Raw genomic sequence first — 15,235 nt, 5'->3', positions numbered from 1 at the left:
CCTTACATCCGTCCTTGTTGGCTGTGTCTTCATCCCTGCATAGCACTGCTGGGCCACTTCCCAGTGCCCTTATGGAGCAGGACACCCAGGGACCGCTCTGGATCAAAGGGATGAGGGTCCAGGCCCGTGGGGCTGAAGAGGAATGTGTGCCTGTAGAGTTGAAGGTACCCCCACGTGGCGCTGCTCCCAGCTTTGCCCCACACAGGGCTCCTCAGCCCTCCTGCCTCCTGCCAGGAGGAGTCCTGGCCCTTCTCTCCTCCTTCTTCCTTCTGTCTTCTGCCACTGGGATCCAGCCCAGCCTTCTCCCTGTGTGGGAATGGGGCAGGATGGAGCTGCCTGTGCTCAGCTCCTGCACACGTGGCAGTGCCAGGGGTCCAGCAGAGTGAAAGCCCTTGCTGGAGGAGATGGGGCTGCCCATGTGGGACAGTGAATGTTACCCTGCTCTTCTCTGTTCTTCCTCCTGCCTTGCCAGGTGCCTGCAGACCTCCCCTGCCATTTGTTGGTCCAGAGCTGATCAGAGAATGGCACCAGAGGACCCAGCAGGGGCACAAGGCACTCACCCCGCCACTGATTAGCAGACTGTCTAAGAGGTGAGAGCACATCTCACCTCTCCTGGCAGCACTCTGATAAGGAGCCAGTGGTGTCAGTGACCATTTTGTTGGCCATTTTCTGTAATCTCTCTGCAAAGGAGTCTACAGTCAGTATCCCTTCACTCCAGGCACTGCCTGTTTTACCTGCTCTGGAGCTGGCAGCGTCTGGCCCATTCTTTGACAATGGCTAAAGGCTGTGCAGACTTTTGGGACTAAACCCATCTCCAGGAGCTGACCCTGCCACTGTGACCTGCTGTGCAGTAGGAGAGCAAAGCATTTGCTTTGGCTTTATGGGCAAGAGGGGCTTGGAATGGGCTGAGGGTTGGCTGTGTGTGCTGACCGGGCTGTGCCTTCCCCCCACAGGGAACGATCTTTTCCTGGTTGCTGTCCACGAGCTGGGGCACGCGCTGGGGCTGGAGCACTCCAACGATCCCAGCGCTATCATGGCTCCTTTCTACCAGTACATGGAGACACACAACTTCAAACTGCCCCAGGACGACCTCCAAGGGATTCAGAAAATCTACGGTGAGCAACCCTACCTACTTCTTTCCTTACACCAGCCCTGAGCCTAGGGAGTGTTTTACAACTCACCCCTGCGTGCTGCAGATGGGGGCTGCATTTCCTGCCAGAGCTGAGAGGGGAACTGCTTAAAGCCCTGCTAAAGGACTAAGTGCCAGATGACTGCACAGGTCAGGATAACCAAAGCTGTGTCATCCCCCTGCTGCTCCCTCCCTCACTGTGCCCCCCTGCTGCAGAGGGTTTGCTGTATCCAAGGTTTGTCCATTAGGAACAACCAGTGCAAGTAAAGGAAAAGAATGCAAAGAGCCTGGAACATCAAGGAAAGGTAAAAAGTATTTTTGCTCTTCTTTTTTTCTCATTATTTATAAGGTAAGGGAAAGAAAGTTTGGATCTGCTTAGGGAACACTTTGCTTGTTTCAGTCTCCAGCTGAACATGTTGTACAGCATGTGCCACAAAGATATTGGGCTCAAGGGAAATAGAAAAGGAGCAGAGAGATTATGGGAGAAAGCCTAGAGGCTGCCTGTGATGTGATGCCATGTGATTGGATCATGGATACCAGGGTGTGAGGACAGGAATTCAAAGAATTATTGGCTGAAGGAGACTCTGAGAGCAAAGAGAAATCCAGGTTTTAGGAACACAAGGGGACACTGAAACTGGTGGCCACAGTCTGTGGCAACCTGTGATAAATAGGTTTCATCAAACATCCCCGATTTCATTCTTTATGGATAGTACAAGTTTGACAGAGAGGTTACCTAATAAATGCAGCCCAGAGCAGTTGTGCTGTGTAACTGTGCAGCTGGAGTCAAACATCAGCTCCCAGAAGCAGCAGGCAGACATGGTGTGAATTAAAGGTGAAAAAAATACTTGTGAGGTGGTGGTCACTGGGAAGGCTGGTGTTTCTCAGGGCTTGCTGCAGAGCTTGGTGGCAGGCCTGGCACTCAATGTTTCCATCCATGGTCTGCCAGTGAATTTGAAATTGCTGCTAATAAAATGTGTGCCAAGACCTGTGAGACTTTAAAGCAGCGTAGCAAGACTTTGGACATCTAAATTACATGTCAGCTGTTTGAGTCAGATTTGATGTTTGTTTTTTGTGACTGGATTGAGATTCATTGTTTAAATGCAGATGCCTGGAAAAGTCTTTTTCTGGGCTAATTTTTCTGACTTGTGAGGGCAGTGGGGAAAACCAGGCATTTGTAGAGAGCAGTCCAGCCTCAGTGTGAGGCACATATCCAAGTAAGGTCCAACATCTAAAATAAGATGGCTTAAAATACACCCAGGATAACTATCTCATCTCATCTCATCTCATCTCATCTCATCTCATCTCATCTCATCTCACTGCTGCATCTTCTTACTGATCATTACCAGGTGAAGTTGCATGTTAATTGTCCTGTGTATTGTTTAATTATGAATACTTTAACACAGTTAAACACAGTTACATGTTCTGGTGCTCAGGATAGCAGAAACTCTGGAGGGTTTTGAAATAAAGTGCTGGGGTAGTCAGTGTTAAACTTTCATTAAGTAATAGATCTAAGCGTTAATTTTTGAAAGCTGCCAAAATGCCATTATGCTGTTTCTATTTTGAAATGTTGATTTAGTTCCTGTGAACTTTGATTAATCAGAAAGAAAAAAACTTGCAATTTATTGCAGACAGTGGAAGTACAATCAAGAAAAAATGACTGGTTTCTCTGTTTTCAGACACGTTTTTGGAAGGGGAGCAGATGAGGAACTGACAGCCTTCCTGCTTCACTTTTGGGATTCAAACCAAGACCAGCAGGGGCTGAGCTGGGACCAGCACTCCCCAGAATGGGGCTCTCAGGCCCTGGAGCTGGGATGGGCTGGGGTGGTGTTGGGGGTTGTAGAGATAACTCATTGTGTGGGGAGAAGAAGGAGCAGCTTCTGCAACAGGAGCTTTCCTTCCCCAGGGAGAGATTTCAGCCCTTGGTACAGAGTTACTGTCCAAACATCAAAGTTGAATTTAAAATTAGGTTTTATGTTATGCTTCACAAAGAAATTATGGAAAATGTGATGTTTCTCCCTGGAACTAATGGTGAAAGAATAGAACCCTTCATCTGATCTCAAAACTGAGAAGGGCCTGCTGAAATATCCTTTTTGTAGCTTTAGCAGGAACATTCAACTAATGTATTTTATTTCCACAGTGCCATTCTGCTTTGTTATGCCTTGGGAATACCAAAAGCCCATCTACCAGAGAACCTCTCCAAAAACCAAAATCTCCTGCTTTCCTGCTGCTTTGACATTCTCTAACACAGCAGCATGTGCTCAAGATGTATTATTTAGTTACCTACTCTGCAAAGTCAGACACAGAGCCACTGTCTTGCCTGTAGGGTCCTTTTTAAAAATATTTATAATCAAAACTTCCAATTTTTAATTCCACTGAAGTTGCTAGAATGAGGAACAGAGGCTCTACTAAAGCTGAAGTCCATTTTGTTGCCTTTTGAGAATGATGCATTTCAAATGTGGTTTATATTATGGCCATGTTTATCCATTAGAAAAGAAACATGTCCAGATCTGTCATATAATGCCTTGTTGAACTTTTAATTTATTTTCTGCTGAATTTATTTCAAAACTCACCCTCAGAGACAGTGGGTGATGTGAACTCTTGTTTGTGCTTCATGCTGATCAGTATAAGGTCAATGTTTAAAATGATAATTCCATTTTGAGCTGCTGAGAGCAAGGCCAGCAGCTCCCTGTGTGACAGAGCTGTGACACCAGTCGGCAACATTCCCATCTCCTGAGAGCTCCTTCCTGCAGCACATTGCTTGGCAAAACAAGGAAATAGCAGGGCTCTACTTTGTGTGTGTTTTTCAGAAGGGTTTCCCCCTCTGTATTTATGTGCCTTTGTCACAGACGACATGCCCAGGAGGGAATTAAACTGGAAGTGACACCAGTTTAGAGGTCCCCTGGATGTCCTGCTGAGCTGCCTTTCCTTTGCTGGAGCTGGGGCTGCAGATGGAGAGGGCAGAGCTGTGGCTGTGTCACAGGGCCTGAGCTGGTCCCTCTGCAGCCCTGTCCTGGCAGGAGGTGACAACTGGCAGGACAAAAGGAAACAGCCTCCAGTCGTGTCAGGGCAGTTTCAGGCTGGGTATTAGGGAGAATTTATTCACTAGGAGGGTGGTCAGGCATGGGAACAGCTGCCCAGGGCAGTGGTGGAGCCACATCCCATTCAGAAAATGTGTGGATGTGGCACTTGGTGACACGGTTTGGTGGTGAGCTTGGCAGTGCTGGGTTAAGGGTTGGACTCGATCACCTCAGAGGGCTTTTCAGCCTGAATGATCTTGTGATTCCATGATTTTCACATGCTGCTCTCTGTACTGGTCTGCAGGGGGTGATGAGGGAGCCTCCCATGGCAGTGGCTCCTGTGGCCCTGTCTGAGGACCTGGCCTGAGGTCCAGGGAAAGCTCATGATATGAACAGGGCTGGTTGGCCAGGCCAGCCTTCCAGGCCTGTCAGAGCCTGAGGTCTCAAAGGGGACGTCTCCTAATCACTCAAAGGTACACCTGGCCATTAACCCTGGAGACAGCCTCAAAGATCTGGGACATCCCAAACCTCACTGAGGAACTCCCAGCCTCACACATCTTCAGGAGAAGAGATCCCACTCATGGCACATGCTGAGGGCTGAGGTCCAGAGGGGACATGAAACCACTGCAGGCCCTGCCTGAGGAGCTGGACAGAACCAGCTCTGACATGCAGGATCAGCAGGGCACAGTGTCCATAAGCAACCAGGGCCTTCTGACGGCCTCACCCCCTCAGTGCAGCCCTTCCATCACTTCCCCTTTTCCAGTGGCAGCCATGGAGATTCTTGTAACCTGCAGACGCTTGTGGCCATCCCAGGGCACTTGTGAGCTGCACCCCTGTGTGAGATGGCTTGTGAGGGAACAGCAGAAAGACCTGGTGGAGAATTTCCATATGGTGACACTGCGCTGTGAGTGGGACCATCAGAGCAAGCTTTGCTGTCATGTGGGACCTGGAAATGTTCTCTGGAAATGTCCTCTTGGACATGGGGAGGTAACAGAGTAACATCCAAGACCTCATCTGTAGAAACTGCAGGATTTGGGACTTGTGGATCCGTGCCCCGTGGTCCTGTGCTCCCAGGAGGAGAGAAGAAGGAAAATGCTTGGCAATCAGGAATCTGGAGGGATGTGCCCTGGTGCCACATCTCTGGCACATTGTAAAGATACCAGACACCCTCTCTATGCTGCATCACTTCATTTGCACTTTTCCTCCTGTCCACAGACTCTGTTGGACCCAGCAGGAAACACCAGACAGAGCCTCCCTCACCTGCCAAATGCCAGATCTTCATTCCCACTCCTCTGAAACACAGGGAGCAGCTGCCTGGCTCCTGGTGCTGTCCTTGGGCTCACCTGGATGACTCTGCCAGGGGGGAGGCTGAGAGGGAGCCCATCTCGCCTGGGAGGTTTCTCAGCTGGTGGAAAAAACACTGGTGTGTGTTATGGCTGGGCAGAAAATACTTTTCTCATCCTACAGATTCTTCTGAGTATAGAAAAATGTTCTGTTTTTCTGTGGAGCAGATGTCAGGCTTCTGAAAGCTTTTCCAGAAGGAAACTGGAGCATCTTGCAGAGCCCTAACCTCTCATCATTTGCCTGCCTAAGCCTGGGAGTTTCTGACCCAGTTTTCTGGCACCCAAGTGCAGGGGGAATCCAGAGCCCAGGAAAGCATTCCTTTGGCTCAGAGCAAGAATGTCTGCTCTGGACTCTGCTCTGGACAGAGCATTCACTTGTCTCCCAGGTGAATGCTCTGTCACCTGGGTGGCAGCTGTCATCCAGAGGAGAATGTCTGTGTGAGAAGGGCTTGAGAAACCCTTCCTGCCACCCAGTGATGATCATGGGGGCCTTGACTGTTCCCCCCTTGTTCTGTGGGTGCTGTGGCCTGTTCTGCACTGTGGCATGGTCCCAGGCTAACTGGGACATCTTAGCTCACTTCAGCCCTGAAGGCTGAACCCAGAGGTGCAAAGTGCTCTGTGGGTGGGTGTGTCAAGGGACGAGGAGCCCTTCCTGCACTTGGAGTTCTGTGGACAATCTCTGGCCCCTGAGGCAGCTTGTTGGCAGCTACATCATGTGGTGTGAGCAGGGGCCTCTCTGCACTGCCCTGGAGCCTGCAGAGCAGCTCCAGGTGGTTTCTCTTGCTCTCCCTGGCTCCCTTGGATCATAGGCTGAGGAGCCTTGCCTGTGTCCCTGGACAGCTGCACAAACACACTGGCAGCTCAGCTTTTTCAAATCAGAACCTCCCTTGAGTTATTCAAACCATAACAGTAGTTTGGAGGAGAGTTTTCTCCTCAGAGTGAAGATAAGAAGAGAAGGACAGGCCTTTGTTTGCAAGTGGTTCTGTCCCCTGAGCTGACCCAAAGCCTCCTCTGTGCTGGCAGGCGTGGGGAGCTGCTGGCTGGGACTGGCTGAGCCAGGCAGGTGCTGTGCAGCTGAGGGAACACTCTGTCAATAGCCAGGAGGACAGTACAATTATATTTTGTCCTCAACTATCGACACAGTGGCTCCTAAATGCCTCCTCTCTCTGTGTTATCTTCACAGGTCACCTTGGTATTCAGATGGGCTGCGACAGAGGAAGCATGAAGGGAGGAGGCTAAGTGCCAGTGGTGGAAGTCACATTTTAAAGGTGATCTGCTGTGACCCAAAAGCTTTCTGACATCCTTTGCCTTGCTTCTGATAGAGAGGAAGAAACTCTTCTTCTCCACACAGTGTCCATAGAGTCCCAGCAAGCTGCTTCCCTCCAGAATGGAGATTTCCAGCTCCAGGAGATTTCTTACCTGCTTCCCGTGGGGAAGTGGCTGCAGGATCAGTCCCAGGCATGGACTTGGCTCTGCTGCTGGGATCACACATGATAACTAGGTGACTCTTTTCAGGCCCATTTGCACTCCCATGCAATAACCTCTCTCACTTAGATTTTTCTAATTAGATACTTTTCCTCCGTCTGATTCTTTGAAGCTGCTCAGAAGTGTAGTGGCAGAGGATGTGGTTTGTGTGCTCTGCTGCCTGCTCAGGCTGGTGGATGTGATCAGTCTCTGCATTAATTACCATAGTGCCAGCACATCTTAAGTGACTTTTTGCTCACACACTCAGGTGAACCTGTTCCATCCTGCCTTGAGCTGTTACTGTGATGGAGTCTGGAAATAGGAATGACCAGTGGCCTTTCCCAATGGATGGGGTCTGCTTATTCTGCTTTTGTGCCAGGTTGGACTCTGCAGTGCCTCCCATATGAGGGAGCACTGTCTCTGCCAAAGGACAGGCTGTGCTTCTGCTTCCCATCCCCATAGCTGTGCACCAAATTCTGCCTGAGTGGCACTTGTACCTGAGGATTTCCATGTTTTCAGTGCACTCCTCTACTCTTCACATGTGCACAGCTGAGGGATCACCTCCCACCCTAAGCCGCACTCAGGGACTAAGTGGAGGCAGCAGATGAAAATGAAAATGCAGTCTAGAGAGACAAATCTTCAATCAGAATGAATTAGAAGGCCTAGGTTATAAAAACAAAAATGAGTGCAAGGTAGCAAGGAAACATCCGTGGCTAGCAGAGAAGGACAGTAAGAGGAATATTTGAAGTGAAATGGCAAAGTCTGCATCCAAGCAGGTTTCAGACCCCCTGCAGCATGTGTGGGAAGCCTTGCCAGGGCTGGTTTGGCCATGGCCAGCATTGAGTACACACAGGGCCAGCTGCCCTTGTTGGGCTTGACTTGAGATCTCTCCACTGGTCTAGAAAATGTTTTCCTTAAAGCAAATCCCTGGTTCATCTGAATCTTTGCTGCTTGGCATCATCCTGACCACGGTGTGCACAACTGCTTCTGCGATGCCAGTTCTTCAGTGGCATTTTAGGGCTGATTAAAACCTTTACATTGGTGCCCTGGGTTGCAGGTGCTGTGACTCTTCCAGGCTGTGAGGATGAGCCTTGTCCAGAGCAAGTGTTCACCTCCAGCTGGGGTGCAGCTCCTTGGCCCCAGTGTGTGACACTGAAACAGCACCCATGACAGCAGCCCCCACGGTGGGGCTTTGTCCTACAGGCTCAGAATGAAATTGAAACCATGATCCCTGCAAATAAACCATCTTCACATCTCAAGCTCACTAAAATCCCTTGCTCTAGTGGCCTTCTGATTATTGCCATCTTAACTCATGGCCTTCTTTGAGAAGCAACAGGACATGTGACTCTCTGAGTGAGATTTGGTCCAGATTTACCGCTAACAGTTAATGAAAATATCCTATGGCAAGTGGCTGTTTAAGACCTCTGCTCCAGTCTAGCTCACTTGTATTTTTATTTCTCTGGCCCTGTCAGATCCCAGAGCTGAGTTTGGGAAGGATGGAAAGGCAGAGCTGTGCTGGGAGGTTGTCAGCTGGGTGGGATGAGGTCCCTTGTCACAGCTGCTCACCAGGGACAGCGCAGGTTGGTCACTGCTGTGTAATGAAAAGCTCCCTGCAGTTCTCCTTACAATGTAGCATTGGTTTTCACAGCCTCTTTTTTTTTTTTCTAGTTTTGCTTTGGTTTCTAGGGTTTTTTGTTGCCTTTTTTTATGGTCTACTAAACAGTTCTATTCAAGGGTTACCACCTTTCATTTCAGTTGGGAACGTGACTGGTGTGGCTCTTTCTTCCTTTTAGCTCCAGCCTCCCTGGGAAGACCTGCAAAAACATTCTGGCTGTTCTTCAGTTCTTATCACTTGTCTGTTTTGGGGCAGTTTTCACATGTGGATGCATCTTGTTCTGCTCCCCATTTCTAGGGAATGAGCTCTGCATCCGGAGTACCCTGGCAGTGCTGTCCATCCAGCCTGGAGCCTTTTAAAGCTTACAGAAAAAACAACCTTGTCTACTTTGCTAAATATATTCCTTTTCACTTCTAGGTCCTCCTATAGAGCCCCTGGAGCCAACCAGGCCTTTACCAACTCTTCCTGTTCGCAGAATTCACTCCACTTCAGAGAGAAAGCACGAGAGGCAGCCACGACCCGCCAGCCCTCCCCTGGGTGATAGGCCAGCCCTCCCTGGCTCCAAACCAAACATCTGTGATGGCAACTTTAACACTGTGGCTCTCTTTAGAGGAGAAATGTTTGTTTTCAAGGTACTGAGAATTCCCACTTACCCATGAGTCTTCCCTTCATTTAATTGCTGGAAAAGGTTAATAGAAGTATTTGGTAGTGAGATTTGAAATGTCTGTGAAAATAGCTCTGTTCCTCTGAGGGTGATGACTGAGAAATATTGGAAGGAAGTGTGAACAGATTGGTTCTGTAATATTTGGAAACAATGCCTGATGGGATTTACAGAATGCCCAGGCATCCTGTGCTCCAAAATGTGAATGGGGTGCATTGGCAGAGAATTCAGATGCCACCAAGCCTGACAGGAGCCCCCTGTAAAGCCAGGGAGCAATACCAGTACCATGGGTAACCATTAGAGTGGGTTGTGTTGGGAGGGACATTAAAGATCACCTTGTCCCACCCCCTGCCATGGACAGGGACACCTTCCACTGTCCACCATGCCCTGTCCAAGCTGGCCTGAAACACTTTCAGGGATGGGGCAGCCACAGCTTCTCTGGGAGCAGCCTCATTGTCTCAGAGGTGACATGCATGGAACTGGGGCTCTGGGAGCACTCAGCCTACCTGGGGAGTTGGAGTCAACCTTTCTTGTACACCACAGCCCTTGCTCAATAACCCATTAGAGTATCAATGGAATATGGACATCCATGATCCCATTCCCAAAATACCAGCAGTTTTATCTCTGCCCAATGGGTGTGAAGTGTGGAAAGGGACATATTGAAGGTTATTAGATGGACAAACCACATCAGTTGCAGAAGATTCCTGAAATGAAACTAGTTGAAGGTTGGGATGGTATCTTGGAGAAGTGTCAAAGGTTCTGTCCTGCTCATGCTCTTCGCTGAGCATCCCCTGCAGCTTTAAGCAATGATAGAATATCTAAAGGGATATTTCATACCTCCTTTGTGCCTTTAAATCTTGTGTGTTTCACACAGTCACCAGGTGATGTTCAGGCTGTCTGGCTCTCCTGGGCTCCAGGAGCTTCAGCTGAACCAGGACAAGCATGACACCTCAGTGACAAGACATGGAGAGGTCACAATGCTTACAGCTGTGGACTCACTTCCCCCTGCTCCTTTCCCCTCTCCTTCTTTCCACCCTTTTCCACAGCCCCATCAATCAACATCTCCCCCTTTGTGCTGCCATCTTCCCCCCACAGCACCTCCCACACTGGAGACAGTGTTGGGCTGGGTTGGAGCTGTCACCTGAAGCAGGACTTGTGTCCGTAATGGTTGTGGGGCCTGGGCAAGGATTAGCAGAGCTGGATGCTGGACCCAGCCAGGTCTGACTGCAAGACAAGAGTGCTCAGTCTCAAGAGGCTTCTGGTTTCCTCAGGATCGCTGGTTCTGGCGTCTGCGCAACAACCGCGTGCAGGAGGGGTACCCCATGCAGATTGAGCAGTTCTGGAAGGGCCTCCCTGCCAAGATCGACGCTGCCTATGAGCGCTCTGATGGCAAATTCGTTTTCTTCAAAGGTACAGTACAGCTCAGCACGAGCCAGACACTCCTGCCTCAGCTCAGACTGCTTCTGTGGCATGAAAATGTGGAAAACGGGTACGCTGCACCCTTGCCCTTCTCCGAGGGGGCACTTCAAGCAGCCACTGATCCTTAAAATACAGTTCAGTGTGGGCTGGCCTTGCCAGGACCATCTCTGTATAGAGTTAATATCAATTAGGGGAAGTTGGCTTTCATGTGACAAGAAACAGCTCCTATTTCCCAGCGAGTGCCAGTGCCCTGCTTATCTCCTTGAACACCTTTTGCCAGGGCATTGAGCCCTCTCCAGGTGCAGGGCACTCCCAAACCTCATTTCTGGACAATTGTCTCCTAAAGAGACAAAATTACCAACCTTGTGCTGGGGCCCACTATAGCTCTTTGTATGGTGGCAGTGCCTGAACAGGATCCTGTAACTTGAGAGCAAATGGTGAGCAAGGAAAAGTGGCTGGACAGCATGGCTGGTACAAAACCACAGAACCTGGGCTTCTGGGTTTGTGTCTGCAGCTCACCTTTCTAAACTGTACTAAAACTTGGGAGGCTCAGGGAAAGGCAACAGAAATGTCTGAAAAGCTTGGGCTGATCAACAGCTCAGCCTGAGCAAAGGATGGCAGACAGGGGATGAGACAAGTCTGAAATCATGACTGGCCATGAGAAGGTAAATGGGAAGGGGCTGTTCAGCAGCTCTCCCAAAACAAGAGCTGAGAAGCAGCAGATGAAATGAGGTTTCAGATTCAAAATGAAGTGGAGGAGCAGCTTTTCACAGATTGCAGTTAAGCCTGGAAGCCCTCAAGATGCTGCAGTCCACTGGTTGGTTTAGGTTCATATCGATCCGACTCCTAACAGGCCAATGTGTTTGTTGTTGTGTCCCCGCTCATCTTTAGGAGATAAGTACTGGGTTTTTAAGGAGGTGACGGCAGAGCCGGGCTACCCTCACAGCCTGGTGGAGCTGGGGAGCTGCCTGCCCCGCGAGGGCATCGACACCGCGCTGCGCTGGGAGCCCGTGGGCAAAACCTACTTCTTCAAAGGGGACAGGTACTGGAGGTACAACGAGGACAAGAGAGCAACGGACCCAGGCTACCCCAAGCCCATCACCGTGTGGAGAGGAATCCCTCAGGCTCCTCAGGGGGCTTTCATCAGCAAGGAAGGCTGTATGTGTCTGCAGGCATTGCACCTGTTAGATCGGGAAGAGCTGGTCTGTGCTGGGAGCTGGGCGGTTGGATGTGGAGTGTTTTGAGTATTTTCTGATCCAGGAATCAAGTCTCAGAAGCCCTGGGGTCACCTGGGCTTTGTGAGCAGCAGCAGTCTGGGATTATTCCTGGCCCTCATCCCAACCCACACACCTCGTCAGCTGCTAAACCACAATTGGGACAATCCAGCTCTGTGGGAATGGGACTTTTTTCTGCCACAACAGACCCTACCCAACTTTTCCTGGGCCCTGGTTCTGGGGGTGCTGGAACTTATATTTCCTCCTAATCTACCTGTAGTGAGCTCTGGCTCTCTGCTAAAGGCTCCAGCCTGTCTGCTGTCAGTAGTTAGCCTTGAAGTTATGCTCTGAGTAGGGGCTTGGAGCTCCAGAGGCTCCTTCCAACACATTTCTTTCTCTGAGTTGAAGATTTCCTCCTCCAGCAAAGGAAAGAGCCAACAGAAGGGGTTTGTGCCATTGAGGCTGTGTTCAAATTTGGAGCTGTGGTGTGAGAGGAGGGCTGTAGAGCTGGGCCAGGCTGGAGGGATGGCAGTGAGAGTCAGCTAAGCTGGGGAACAGTGCAGGAGACCAACACTTTCACCACAGCTCCCTTCTCCTGTTCTCTTATTTTCTAATAACTTGAGAGTCATTAGAAAATGGGTCATCTCGGGAGAGGGAGGTGCTTCAAACAACATGTAGCATAAAGCATCACCCTTGTATTAGCAGCAGAACAACACTGCTCCTTAACACAGGCCAAATCTTCGGGATTCTGGGGCAAAAGGATTAATCTTACTCAGCATTTGCTCCCTCAGGCTGAATGAACAGAAACAGGGTGTTCTTCCAAACACTGTCATACCCAGGCACATGCTGGCACCCTGCAGACAGTGTTAATCACTTAGCAATGATAAGCACATACTTACAGATACCTTAGTTAAAAAATACCTCACTGCAGAACCCTTCCTTTAAAGATAGTAGAGTTTTCTTTTTTAATTCCCAGCTTGTCTTGGCCAAGGGGAATGGTGTTCCATGGGTAATGTTGAACATGATAGCCAGGGTTACAGCTTCTCCTTTAAATCCCACCTCCAAAACCACCTTCACTTTCCAATGGCTGGGGAATGTTCTGGATAAATATGTTTTATTGACTTAGCTAGTGTCTGTCTTCAGGCTCCCTTAAAGTCCTCCCACAAGCACAGCTCACCAACGGGAAATAGTGAGAAATACTCTCTGTTTTGTCTCCTAGTTTACACCTACTTTTACAAAGGGAAGGAGTACTGGAAGTTCGATAACCAGAGGCTGAGTGTGGAGCCAGGCTACCCCAGGTCGATCCTCAAGGACTGGATGGGCTGTAACCAGAAGGAAGTTGAGCGGAGCAAGGACCGGCGCCTCCCGCACGACGACGTGGACATCATGGTGACAATAAATGACGTGCCCAGCACTGTCAATGCCATCGCAGTGGTGATCCCCTGCATCCTGTCTCTGTGTATCCTTGTCCTGGTATACACAATCTTCCAGTTTAAAAACAAAGAGGTGCAGCAAAATGTCGTGTACTACAAAAGACCTGTCCAGGAATGGGTATGACACAGCCTGCTGCACATTTCAACTCATTGAGCTGATGAGGACTATGGACACACACAAAAAAGTGGAAAAAATGCATTGAAAAGCCTACCAAACAAAACTACTTCAGTGACCTACAAGTTTTGGACACCCTGGGATGGAAATAAGCAGGAAAACTGGAAAAAATACAGGCAGGCAGCCTTGCAGTGTGGAGCCTCTTTCCTTTGTACTGCTTTGGTCACCTGCCAGCCGCGGTGCCATCCACTGGCTCGCTCTGCCAGCACCAGAGTCTTTGAGACAGGTTTCAACTGATCTGGGAAACTTCCTTCAGTTCCCTGCACCAGTGCTCCCTGTTAAACCCAGCATTCTCCAGTGTAGCTAAACCACCTCTGAACAGAACCATTTTTTTAATAGCTCTCTCATAAATTAATTAAGATCATGAAATCTATGAACAAGAACAATTTCAGTGTCATAAGCAGAAGACATTCTGATGCTGAATCATTCTAAAAAATCTTCTTAGTTTATTAAAAAATCCAGGGATCTACCTGGATACGATTTTCCAATACCTGCTGGTCAGATGTTTTGTACATTCATAACTGATCAATGCTGCCACTCAGCACAGTGCACGAGGAACCACCAAGCACTCAAAGAGGTACCGGAGTGCAGAGCAGAAGCTCAAGAAGCACCAAACCAGACACCTGGCAACATCAAGCCCTAGACTGGGACAATCTGAAGACAAAGTAATTGGGTCTTAAAAAACAACCAAACCAATCATGGTTTTTGTTTTGGGAGCCACTCATGAAAGAAATATTTAAATGTTATGTAAGTTAGTTTAAGCTCCCGCCAGCAAGAACCGAGGAACCAATGGTTACCAAAATACGGGGAATGAGTATAGACAGACTGCACTCTGCCCGTTCAGACGCTGGGAAAAGATGAGTTGTTGTTCCGTGGCATGTGTAACTAGATTGTGGAATTTGTATGTTGGGTTTCAGGAGAATGGAAATGTTTGTTTGGAGTGAGGTCGTCATTATATTTTGGTGAAATAATCAAGGTTCGGTAAGAATTAGGCCTGTTTATAAAACTAAATCCAACCCCCGTAGATGTTTCAAACATTGTATGCCTTCAGAATTTGGGGGTTTGTTTTGCCCACTTCTTCACAGGCAAATATTTGGCAAGGACCAAAGGAAGCATGCCACACAGTAGAATGAGTTTACCATGTTTGACAGAGCCATAAAAATCAGGTAAAGGCAAGAAAAATACCTTAACTTTCAGCTAGTGACTTTCCACAGATCTCTTCCTACAACAGTAGCTTCTGCTTGTCCCTCTTACAGTTGTGAGTGGTTCAGGACATTGTGCCCTAGCCACAAACTTTTGATTTTCGTGTTGATGCTGATATTTTTACCATGTTGAATAAGAGTGGAAGAGCCTTTTGCAGTGCAGTGTAATGGTGAAGCCCAGCACTGTACAGAAGTGCCATCCATGTCAGCACAGGAACTGCTTTGCCCGCTCACCATGGGGAACAGGTGATTAGCCTAAACCCCCTGCCTATAACTGAATTTTATTGAGTGCAATGAAGTGCAATGCACAGAATGTCCACTTAGTATAGAAAATTACAGCTTTGTAATGTCAGCTCTAAAAAAAAAAACCCCAAGGACAACAAACACACTAAAACTATTCCTAATTACAATGAGGAACAAAGCAGCAGAGAGATCGTTAGCATTCTGGATTGCTAATTAGTGCTCAAATATTGCTCTGGTGAAGCAGGATAGACACTTAGATTCGTCTGGTGAAGCCCACTAGGACTGCATTAACATGTGGTCTCAAACTGTATTTTGTCCTT

The 15,235-nt window shown here is 48.8% G+C and overlaps 1 protein-coding gene across 1 annotated transcript in view; it reads left to right on the top strand.

Annotated features, from left to right (window-relative positions):
- MMP24 (matrix metallopeptidase 24) overlaps positions 1-14,505 on the top strand; it is a 40,327-nt gene extending 25,822 nt beyond the window's left edge. Inside the window, exons 5-9 of the mRNA XM_054274382.1 lie at positions 954-1,115; positions 8,986-9,200; positions 10,501-10,639; positions 11,540-11,806; positions 13,082-14,505. Of these exons, the coding sequence (XP_054130357.1) occupies positions 954-1,115; positions 8,986-9,200; positions 10,501-10,639; positions 11,540-11,806; positions 13,082-13,419 (1,121 nt within the window). The 3' untranslated portion in view covers positions 13,420-14,505. The remainder of the gene's footprint in view (positions 1-953; positions 1,116-8,985; positions 9,201-10,500; positions 10,640-11,539; positions 11,807-13,081) is intronic.
- Positions 14,506-15,235: the final 730 nt, after the last annotated feature.

This window comes from Melozone crissalis, unplaced genomic scaffold (assembly GCF_028551555.1).
Source record: "Melozone crissalis strain CALT ecotype California unplaced genomic scaffold, PUWL_Pcris_2 ptg000017l_1, whole genome shotgun sequence".
NCBI classification, from domain to species: domain Eukaryota; kingdom Metazoa; phylum Chordata; class Aves; order Passeriformes; family Passerellidae; genus Melozone; species Melozone crissalis.
The sequence above is the reverse complement of the archived record's forward strand: the minus strand, read 5'-3'. Positions and strand labels throughout refer to the sequence as shown.